Genomic DNA, 11,568 nt, shown 5'->3' with positions numbered 1-11,568 from the left:
TTCTGAGGAGGCTGTGATTAGCTGTTAGTTCGTCCAATGTCATAAATCCACTCATCTGTGCTGTGGGAAGGAACTTGTACCGCGCCTGCACATTGGTCAGTTTATCTCTTTATTTTTGTATCTCAGCTTGTAATGTGTGATACTCTCTAGTATTACAACCCCCATATTGTTACTGACCTTTATTCTAAGAAAAATAATCTCCGGGGACAGTGTGCTGCTGTATCTAATATTATCACGTGTGATACGGTTTGCTGAACTGCTGTATCTAAACCTATTATGTGTGATACTGTCTACTGAGCCTTGTATCTAATCCTATCATGTGTGATACTGTCTGCTGAGCTGCTGCATCTAATCCTATCATGTGTGATACTCTCTGCTGAGCTGCTGTATCTAATCCTATCATGTGTGATACTGTCTGCTGACCCCTGTATCTAATCCTATCATGTGTGATACTGTCTGCTGATCCGCTGTATCTAATCCTATCATGTGATATGGTCTACTGAGCCGCTGTATCTAATCCTATCATGTGTGATACTGTCTGCTGAACCGCTGTATCTAATCCTATCATGTGTGATACCGTCTGCTGAGCCGTGTATCTAATCCTATCATGTGTGATACCGTTTGCTGAGCTGTGTATCTAATCCTATCATGTGTGATACTGTCTGCTGAGCTGCTGTATCTAATCCTATCATGCGTGATACTGTGCTGAGCTGTGTATCTAATCCTATCATGTGTGATACTGTCTGCTGAGCTGCTGTATCTAATCCTATCATGTGTGATACTGTCTGCTGAGCTGTGTATCTAATCCTATCATGTGTGATACTGTCTGCTGAGCCATGTATCTAATCCTATCATGTGTGATACTGTCTGCTGAGCTGTGTATCTAATCCTATCATGTGTGATACTGTCTGCTGACCCCTGTATCTAATCCTATCATGTGTGATACTGTCTGCTGAGCTGCTGTATCTAATCCTATCATGTGTGATACTGTCTGCTGAGCTGTGTATCTAATCCTATCATGTGTGATAATGTCTGCTGAGCCACTGTATCTAATCCTATCATGTGTGATACTGTCTGCAGAGCCGTGTATCTAATCCTATCATGTGTGATACTGTCTGATGAGCTGTGTATCTAATCCTATCATGTGTGATATGGTCTGCTGAGCCACTGTATCTAATCCTATCATGGGTGATACTGTCTGCTGAACCGCTGTATCTAATCCTATCATGGGTGATACTGTCTGCTGAACCGCTGTATCTAATCCTATCATGTGTGATGATGTCTGCTGAGCTGTGTATCTAATCCTATCATGTGTGATACTGTCTGCTGAGCCATGTATCTAATCCTATCATGTGTGATACTGTCTGCTGAGCCATGTATCTAATCCTATCATGTGTTATACTGTCTGCTGAGCCATGTATCTAATCCTATCATGTGTGATACTGTCTGCTGATCCGCTGTATCTAATCCAATCATGTGTGATACTGTCTGCTGAGCTGTGTAGCTAATCCAATCATGTGTGATACTGTCTGCTGAGCCATGTATCTAATCCTATCATGTGTGATACTGTCTGCTGACCCCTGTATCTAATCCTATCATGTGTGATACTGTTCACAGTTGAAGCCTTCGTCGCAGAGTCCGTCACATTTGATGGAAATACTAGCACTACATGCAGCGAATCCAGGACTGTGTATAAACCACAACATAGATGTGAACAGAGCCATAAGGCTGAATTCACACGCCGCAGATTTTGCTGTAGAAATTTCTGTGACTGTCCCGTTTATCTGAATGGAATTGGCAGAAATCCCGGCACCCGCTGCAGAAACAACCTCGTTCACCTGTATGGGATAGATATGTTATACTCATACCTCCCAACTGTCCCAGATCAGGCGGGACAGTCCCGGTTTCTCACCGCTGTCCCGGGCGGTTTGCAAAATATCCCGCTGGGCGCTGCATCAAAACAGCTGATCGCTGCTGACTGCTGCAGCGATCAGAAGAAGGCAGGTGTCTTGCGGTGGTGTCCTCACTGGGATCGATGCCGGCCCGGGAGTGGACCAGTCCAGTGAGAACACCACCGCAAGACTCCTGACTTCTTCTGACGGTGAGTGACGTCAAAGCAGAGCGGAGAGTGGCCGGCTACCTCTACCGCTCTACGCTCTGGCGGCAATGTGGCACCTACAGGGGGGCTGTGTGTGGAGCAATCTACAGAGGGGCTGTATCTGGAGCTATCTACTGGGGGCTGTGTGTGGAGCTATCTACAGGGGGGGGCTGTGTGTGGAGCTATCTACAGGGGGCTGTGTGTGGAGCTATCTACAGGGGGGGGGGCTGTGTGTGCTGCTATCTACAGGGGGCTGTGTGTGGCGCTATCTACAGGGGGCTGTGTGTGGCGCTATCTACAGGGGGCTGTGTGTGGAGCTATCTACAGGGGGGCTGTGTGTGGAGCTATCTACAGGGGGGCTGTGTGTGGAGCTATCTACAGGGGGGCTGTGTGTGGAGCTATCTACAGGGGGCTGTGTGTGGAGCTATCTACAGGGGGCTGTGTGTGGAGCTATCTACAGGGGGGGGGGCTGTGTGTGGAGCTATCTACAGGGGGGCTGTGTGTGGAGCTATCTACAGGGGGCTGTGTGTGGAGCTATCTACAGGGGGGCTGTGTGTGGAGCTATCTACAGGGGGCTGTGTGTGGCGCTATCTACAGGGGGCTGTGTGTGGAGCTATCTACAGGGGGGGGGCTGTGTGTGGCGCTATCTACAGGGGGGGCTGTGTGTGGAGCTATCTACAGGGGGCTGTGTGTGGAGCTATCTACAGGGGGGGGGGCTGTGTGTGGCGCTATCTACAGGGGGGCTGTGTGTGGCACTATCTACAGGGGGGCTGTGTGTGGAGCTATCTACAGGGGGGCTGTGTGTGGAGCTATCTACAGGGGGGCTGTGTGTGGAGCTATCTACAGGGGGGCTGTGTGTGGAGCTATCTACAGGGGGGCTGTGTGTGGAGCTATCTACAGGGGGCTGTGTGTGGAGCTATCTACAGGGGGGCTGTGTGTGGAGCTATCTACAGGGGGGCTGTGTGTGGAGCTTTCTACAGGGGGCTGTGTGTGGAGCTATCTACAGGGGGCTGTGTCCTGGCGCTATGTACACTGGGGATGTGTCTGGAGCTATCTACAGGGGGGGCTGTGTGTGGAGCTATCTACAGGGGGGGCTGTGTGTGGAGCTATCTACAGGGGGGGCTGTGTGTGGAGCTATCTACAGGGGGGGCTGTGTGTGGAGCTATCTACAGGGGGGCTGTGTGTGGAGCTATCTACAGGGGGGGCTGTGTGTGGAGCTATCTACAGGGGGGGCTGTGTGTGGAGCTATCTACAGGGGGGCTGTGTGTGGAGCTATCTACAGGGGGGCTGTGTCTGGAGCTATCTACAGGGGGGGGGCTGTGTGTGGAGCTATCTACAGGGGGGGGGCTGTGTGTGGAGCTATCTACAGGGGGGGCTGTGTGTGGCGCTATGTACAGGGGGGCTGTGTGTGGCGCTATGTACAGGGAGGCTGTGTGTGGATCTTTCTACAGGGGGGCTGTGTGTGGCGCTATGTACAGGGGGGCTGTGTGTGGCGCTATGTACAGGGGGGCTGTGTGTGGATCTTTCTACAGGGGGGGCTGTGTGTGGCGCTATGTACAGGGGGGCTGTGTGTGGCGCTATGTACAGGGGGGCTGTGTGTGGCGCTATCTACAGGGGTGCTGTGTGTGGTGCTATCTACAGGGGGGCTGTGTGTGGAGCTATCTACAGGGGGCTGTGTGTGGCGCTATCTACAGGGGGCTGTGTGTGGAGCTATCTACAGGGGGGGGGGCTGTGTGTGGCGCTATCTACAGGGGGGGCTGTGTGTGGAGCTATCTACAGGGGGGGGGGGCTGTGTGTGGCGCTATCTACAGGGGGGCTGTGTGTGGCACTATCTACAGGGGGGCTGTGTGTGGAGCTATCTACAGGGGGGCTGTGTGTGGAGCTATCTACAGGGGGGCTGTGTGTGGAGCTATCTACAGGGGGCTGTGTGTGGAGCTATCTACAGGGGGGCTGTGTGTGGAGCTATCTACAGGGGGCTGTGTGTGGAGCTATCTACAGGGGGCTGTGTCCTGGCGCTATGTACACTGGGGATGTGTCTGGAGCTATCTACAGGGGGGGCTGTGTGTGGAGCTATCTACAGGGGGGGCTGTGTGTGGAGCTATCTACAGGGGGGGCTGTGTGTGGAGCTATCTACAGGGGGGCTGTGTGTGGAGCTATCTACAGGGGGGGCTGTGTGTGGAGCTATCTACAGGGGGGGCTGTGTGTGGAGCTATCTACAGGGGGGCTGTGTGTGGAGCTATCTACAGGGGGGCTGTGTGTGGAGCTATCTACAGGGGGGGCTGTGTGTGGAGCTATCTACAGGGGGGGGGCTGTGTGTGGAGCTATCTACAGGGGGGGGGCTGTGTGTGGCGCTATGTACAGGGGGGCTGTGTGTGGCGCTATGTACAGGGAGGCTGTGTGTGGATCTTTCTACAGGGGGGCTGTGTGTGGCGCTATGTACAGGGGGGCTGTGTGTGGCGCTATGTACAGGGGGGCTGTGTGTGGATCTTTCTACAGGGGGGGCTGTGTGTGGCGCTATGTACAGGGGGGCTGTGTGTGGCGCTATGTACAGGGGGGCTGTGTGTGGCGCTATGTACAGGGGGGCTGTGTGTGGCGCTATGTACAGGGGGGCTGTGTGTGGCGCTATGTACAGGGGGGCTGTGTGTGGCGCTATGTACAGGGGGCTGTGTGTGGCGCTATCTACAGGGGGGGCTGTGTGTGGCGCTATCTAGAGGGGGGCTGTGTGTGGTGCTATCTACAGGGGGGCTGTGTGTGGCGCTATCTGCAGGGGGGCTGTGTGTGGCGCTATCTACAGGGGTGCTGTGTGTGGTGCTATCTACAGGGGGGCTGTGTGTGCTGCTATCTACAGGGGGACTGTGTGTGGTGCTATGTACAGGGGGGCTGTGTGTGGAGCTATCTACAGGGGGGCTCTGGTGGATGATTTCTCCATTGACCGGTAGCAGAGTTACACAACTGGGAAAAAAAAATCCCCATCATGTAACTCTGCTACCTGTCAATTGAAAAGTCATCCACCACAGGGTCTCCCTCTTGACTTTCATTGTTCTCAGCCTTTTGATTTGTCCTGCAGCTGCCGCCGCCGTGATGAGCAAATGTTATACCCAAGATAGGAAAAGTAACACAAAGACGACATAACCGGATCCATAATATCTGTGATATCCAGACAGTCCAGAGATCCGCAGTGAGAATGTGCGCGCGTTATTTGCAGAAGGATCTGGCCGTGATTTGATGTATTGATGCGGGATATTGGGCGTGGTTAGGGGGCGTGGCTTAAAATGTCCTTCTTTTCCGAATTCAAAAGTTGGGAGGTATGTTTATACTGTCTGAGAGACCCACAGCTATACATTCCCTATATGTTGTGGAATCAGCAGCACAGAGTATTTCAGCACATATGTAAGGGTTAAATGTGCTTGTGATTTGGTACACTGAGCCCTAGCAGGGGTGTATTGTGTGTCCGGCGTTACATTGTACATCTCGTTCCGCAATCCATCCCCCCCGGGACGTGTCCTCGCTCAGTTCTCAGACTTCTGCTGGTTTCTTCCCAGACACAAATCATGTGGCAAATGGAGCGGCGCCGGACGAGCGCTGAACACGTCACCCTCCCAGGGCTTAGCTCTCCAAATCTGCACTCCTGGGGTACCCCGAACTGTACGGCCCCCCACCTCCTCGTCAGAGGATCCCCCCCATAACCAGGGCGTATAAACAACAGCGCCCTGTAGATCTCCATTGTCTGATTGCTGATTTTAGTCAGGCCAGCGCCACACAAAGTACCACACAGCGCCACACAGCGTCACACAGCGCCACACAAAGTACCACACAGCGTCACACAGCGCCACACATAGCGTCACACACAGCGTCACACACAGCGCCACACAGTGCCACACAGTCACACACAGCGTCACACAGCGCCACACATAGCGTCACACACAGCGCCACACAAAGTACCACACAGCGCCACACAGCGTCACACAGCGCCACACAAAGTACCACACAGCGTCACACAGCGCCACACATAGCGTCACACACAGCGCCACACAGTCACACACAGCGTCACACAGCGCCACACATAGCGTCACACACAGCGCCACACAAAGTCACACACAGCGCCACACAAAGTCACACACAGCGCCACACAAAGTCACACACCGCTCCACACAAAGTCACACACAGCGCCACACAGTCACACACAGCGCCACACAAAGTCACACACAGCGTCACACAGCGCCACACAGAGTACCACACAGCGCCGCACAGTCACACACAGCGTCACACAAAGTCACGCAGTGCCACACAAAGTCACACACAGCGCCACACAAAGTCACACACAGCGCCACACAAAGTCACACACAGCGCCACACAAAGTCACACACAGCGCCACACAGTCACACACAGCGCCACACAAAGTCACACACAGCGCCACACAAAGTCACACACAGCGCCACACAAAGTCACACACAGCGCCACACAAAGTCACACAGCGCCACACAGCACCACACAAAGTCACACAGCGCCACACAGCACCAAACCGCGCCACACAGCGCCATACAAAGTCACACAGCGTCACACCACGCCACACAGCGTCACACCACGCCACACAGTCACACAGCGCCACACAAAGTCACACAGCATCACACAGCATCTTACAGCATTACACAAAGTCACACACAGCGCCACACAAAGTCACACACAGCGCCACACAAAGTCACACAGTCACACACAGTGCCACACAGTCACACACAGCGTCACACAGCGCCACACAGAGTACCACACAGCGCCACACAAAGTCACGCAGTGCCACACAAAGTACCACACAGCGTCACATAGCGTCACACACAGCGTCACACAGCGCCACACAAAGTCACACACAGCGCCACACAAAGTCACACACAGCGCCACACAAAGTCACACACAGCGCCACACAGTCACACAGCGCCACACAGCTCCACACAAAGTCACACAGCGCCACACAGCACCACACAAAGTCACACAGCGTCACAGCATCACACAGTCACACAGCGCCACACAGCACCAAACTGCGCCACACAGCGCCATACACAGTCACACAGCGTCACACCGCGCCACACAGTCACACAGCGCCACACAAAGTCACACAGCGTCACACAGCTCCAAACAGCGACACACAAAGCCACACAGCATTACACAAAGATACACAGCGACACACATCTTCACAGTGCCACACAGTGTCATAAAGCACCACACAGCATTACACAGCGCCACACAGCGCCACACAGCATCACACAAAGATACACAGCGACACACATCTTCACAGTGCCACACAGCATCACACAGCGCCACACAGTGTCACAAAGCACCACACAGCATTACACAGCGCCACACAGCACCATACAAAGTCACAGCGCCACACAGTCACACAGCGCCACACAGCATCACACTGCGCCACACAGCGCCACACAAAGCCATACAGCGTCATACAGTGTCACACAGCACCACACAAAGCCATACAGCGTCACACAGCACCACACAGCATTACACAAAGATACACAGTGCCACACAGCATCACACAGCGCAACACAAAGCCATACATCGCCACAGTGTCACAAAGCACCACACAGCATTACACAAAGCCACCCAGAGTCACGCAGCGCCACCCAGAGTCACGCAGCGCCACCCAGAGTCACGCAGCGCCACCCAGAGTCACGCAGCGCCACCCAGAGTCACGCAGCACCACGCATCACACAAATTCTGCTCTAAGGCCGGATTCACAAGTTTTTCATGTCCGAGGTGCATCCGGGCTCTGCGCTGTGGGACGCGATATCATGGAGACTATGGAGGATGCGTGATGCGCGAAAAAAACGGACATGTCCTATTTTCTCACGGACCCTTCACACGTGTGAACGGCCACATTGAATTATATTGGTCCGTTGTTTCAACATCGGTCACACGGACGTATAAAACGTTCGTGTGAATTAAGCCTAATGGTGGATGTATCGGTTGTCACCCAACTTTCCCAGACTCCTGATCCTAAAACCTCCCCAGTTATGCTATGATGATACGTATGTAACAGGAAAGACTTACCCTTCAGGACATTAGGAAAGTTGGGTGACCTTCCCCAATGCTGCATGAACAATAAAAATAATGGTTGTCACCCAGCTTTCCCAAACCCCTGATACTCAGATCTGTCCAGTTATACAATGCCATATGATCCCTAGATTATATATTACGGTATTAACTAGGCACATTTTCAATCCAAGACAGTAGGAAAGCTGGGTTGTGCTCCTATTGGATTTGGTTGGTTGTCACCCAGCTTTCCTGGACTTCTGAATCTAAAAGCTGAAGTCCAGGGCTTTGGGAAAGCTGGGTGAGCATTCCAGATTTCCTAGAAAGTGGCGGATAAAATTTGACAGAACACAACGACTTATAGGGAAAAAATCTCTTTAATATTTTCTTTCCGCCCAGCGCAGCGAGACAAATCTGCCGTAAAATCATGTGTGACACGTCTCCGGCCTGGCAGCCCCGTCACCCCCGCGCCCGGCGACTTCCGTTCCCCAACATCTGGATCCGTTTTTCGATCCCCCGGCCGAGTCCCATCAATTTAACAAAGAAACGTATTCATGAAATGTTCGTTCCAATTCACGGAGATCTATTTTTTGGGGTGTTTGTCGTCCATTTCACCTCATCGGAGGGTCTTGGTATTGAGGGGATTTAAAGGGCAATGTTATTTTAAAAAGGGCTTGGCATAAAAATAGTTGTTGGGAAGTGAGAACAAAGGACAGAGCCGTCGCTATTCAAGAGACGCTGGCACAAGACACCGGGCAGGACTATAGGACGTGCCCAGCGTGGAGAAAACATGCAAATCACTGCTGGGGCACGGAGCTTAAACCAAGATGAAGACAGAGCGAGCGGGCGACCTGCGGGCTCTCAGCTGCCCCTCGCTCCTTCACCTGCTGTGGCTGCTGGCCGTCTATACAGGTGAGAGGCTCGGACACTGCTAGATTGTAAGCTCTTGAGGCCAGGCTCTTCTCTTCTTTCATCCTCGGTAGAAGTTTTAGTTGATATTTATAATGTTTGCCGTTTTTCTATGTATCCGTTATGGGGTGTTGGCACAATATAAACAAGGGGGGTTCACACGCAGCGGCTTTGCGTGGCGGCATTCCCTCCCTTATTGATTGTAATGGGGGAAATAGGTAGAAGATATAATCGCAGCGAATGGCGTGTTTGTGGCGTTTCATGTCAGGAGGATACAGGTAGTCACTGCTAGGAATTAAAGGGGGTCATCACATCACAGACAACCCCATTTTAAATATGAAGCCGGGTGGCGATCAGTTGATTTCCGCGCCTCCGGCGATCAGCTGTTGTTACTGGGGGAAGCCTCGTCTGTTGCCACCGCACGGAAAATATTGTATTACATGGCGGCCATTCAAACGGATACCTCCCAAAATATGACTTCTCATTTGCGGGACATTTTAAGCCCTGCCCCCGCTCTGTCCAGGAACGCCCACAAAACCTACCAGAATTGTCCACTTTGTGGCTCATTTGCATAATCAACACCCCTTTTGAGGTCCAATTCATTGGGCAATCCCACGAAGAACGGCACGGCTGTAAAGTATGGATGCACCGAGTCCACCAGAGCCGCTCACGATTCTACCACATAGAGGAGGATCCCGAGTGGGGGTGTCACGGATATGGGGGCAACTGTAGCTGGCACTGATGTGCTGGCACTGGCTGGTACTGAAGTGGGGGCACTATAGAATGCACTGATGCGGGGACTCCGTAGCTGGCTTTGATATAGGGACCCCATTCCGGCACTGATATAAAGGCCCCGTTGCTGGCACTAATATGGGGGTACTGTATCTGATAGTATTATGAGGACTTTGTGGCTGTCACTGGTTTGGTGCACTGTTTTTTTGTCAGTTTTAAGGAGGTATTGTCACGGCTATGCGAAGCACTGCTGTTATGGGGGCACTGTGACTGTCACTGTTAAGGGGGAACTGGTGCGGTCTATGTTTTGAGGGCACTGTGGCTGTCATTGTTATAGGTCACTGTGGCTATAACCGTTATGGAGTACTCTGGCTGTCACTGCTATGGGAAGTACTGAGGGTGCCACGGTTATGAGGGCCCTGTGGTTATTACCGTTATGGAGGCCCTGTAACTGTTAGTGTTACGAAGGCTCTGTGGCTGTTAGTGTCATGGGGGCACTGTGGCTGGTTCTAATAGGGGGGGGGGGTACTGGTACGGATATGATATGAGTGCACCATTATTGGGGTACTGCGGATGTTACTGCTATGGGGCACTGGAGCTATCAGTGTTTTGAGGGCACTGTGGCAGATACTGATATGAGGGCACTGGTTATGTAAGTGTTATGGGGCACTGGGTATGTAAGTGTTATGGGGCACTCTGGTTGGTATTGATATAAGGGCACTGTTGTAAGGTACCCATTCCCTTTTCCCAATAGTAAACAGACTTGTGGGAAATTTTTTATTTTTCTGCTTCTTTAGAGAAATAAAAATAAGAAAAACAAAACGCTCCTCTCTGTACCAAACCTGAAATGGACATTTGCACCAAAAGGGGTTGTTGCATTTCTGAACTGCCCCTCCCGGGGGTGACCCCAAACTAATGCCCAAGTGACTGGTCTACAGCCACCGCCCCAGAGCCCCTGAGATGCCACGCTCCATGCCCCCGGCCGCAGGTCACCCCCTGTCTGGTATTGAGCTGAGCCTCTGATGCAGGGACAGATATCCCCGGGATTTCGCTGATTTTCATCGTACACAACAAGCTGTATTCAGCCTCAGGGCAGCAGGTGGGGGGCACTGTGCCAGCGGAGCGAGTCCCCTCATCATGTGTTCCTGCCACTTGATATATTGCCCTGTTCTGCGTATTGTTTCCCCAATGTGTTGTCTTCATTGGACAAGATTCTGATTTTATGCCAAAGAAACATCCTAAACTGAGGGAACTCGGCGCCCGTGACAACCAGGAGAACCTACAGTGTTAGTGCCGGGTGTATCAGGGGCTCTCAGGGCCCCTCATTGTATGTGCAGCGGTCCCCTCATTTCATTTGTTTTTTTTTACTGGGTGATTTAGTTCCTTGTGGTTTATAATCTTCTGTCCGGGCTGTAATGGAAGTCCACCATCCATGTACTGACGTCCTGCTGAGCCTGTGCTTATACATAGCTGCCAATCTGAACTAGCAGAGCTGCAGTGTAAAGAATGGAGGGGGCATTATATATAGTGCATATATAATAGTGGCAGCTATAGAGCATATATAATAGTGGCAGCTATAGAGCATATATAATAGTGGCAGCTATAGAGCATATATAATAGTGGCAGCTATAGAGCATATATAATAGTGGCAGCTATAGAGCATATATAATAGTGCCAGCTATAGTGCATATATAATAGTGCCAGCTATAGAGCATATATAATAGTGCCGGCTATAGAGCATATATAATAGTGCCAGCTATAGAGCATATATAATAGTGCCAGCTATAGAGCAT

At 52.0% G+C, this 11,568-nt stretch overlaps 1 protein-coding gene across 2 annotated transcripts in view; it reads left to right on the top strand.

The window, feature by feature from the left end:
• HEPACAM (hepatic and glial cell adhesion molecule) overlaps window positions 1–11,568 on the top strand; it is a 36,661-nt gene continuing 25,093 nt past the window's right edge. Inside the window, exon 1 of one of the 2 annotated variants that reach the window (XM_075839212.1) lies at window positions 1–95. Coding sequence is in view for 1 of the 2 variants with exons in the window: in XM_075839211.1 (XP_075695326.1) it covers window positions 8,962–9,046 (85 nt within the window). In the remaining variant the exon portion in view is untranslated. Of the gene's footprint in view, window positions 96–8,918; window positions 9,047–11,568 lie in introns of those variants that run through there. The other variant, XM_075839211.1, reaches the window with a different exon arrangement.

This window comes from Rhinoderma darwinii, chromosome 10 (assembly GCF_050947455.1).
Source record: "Rhinoderma darwinii isolate aRhiDar2 chromosome 10, aRhiDar2.hap1, whole genome shotgun sequence".
In the NCBI taxonomy this organism is placed as follows: domain Eukaryota; kingdom Metazoa; phylum Chordata; class Amphibia; order Anura; family Rhinodermatidae; genus Rhinoderma; species Rhinoderma darwinii.
This window is presented reverse-complemented; position numbering and strand designations above follow the sequence as displayed.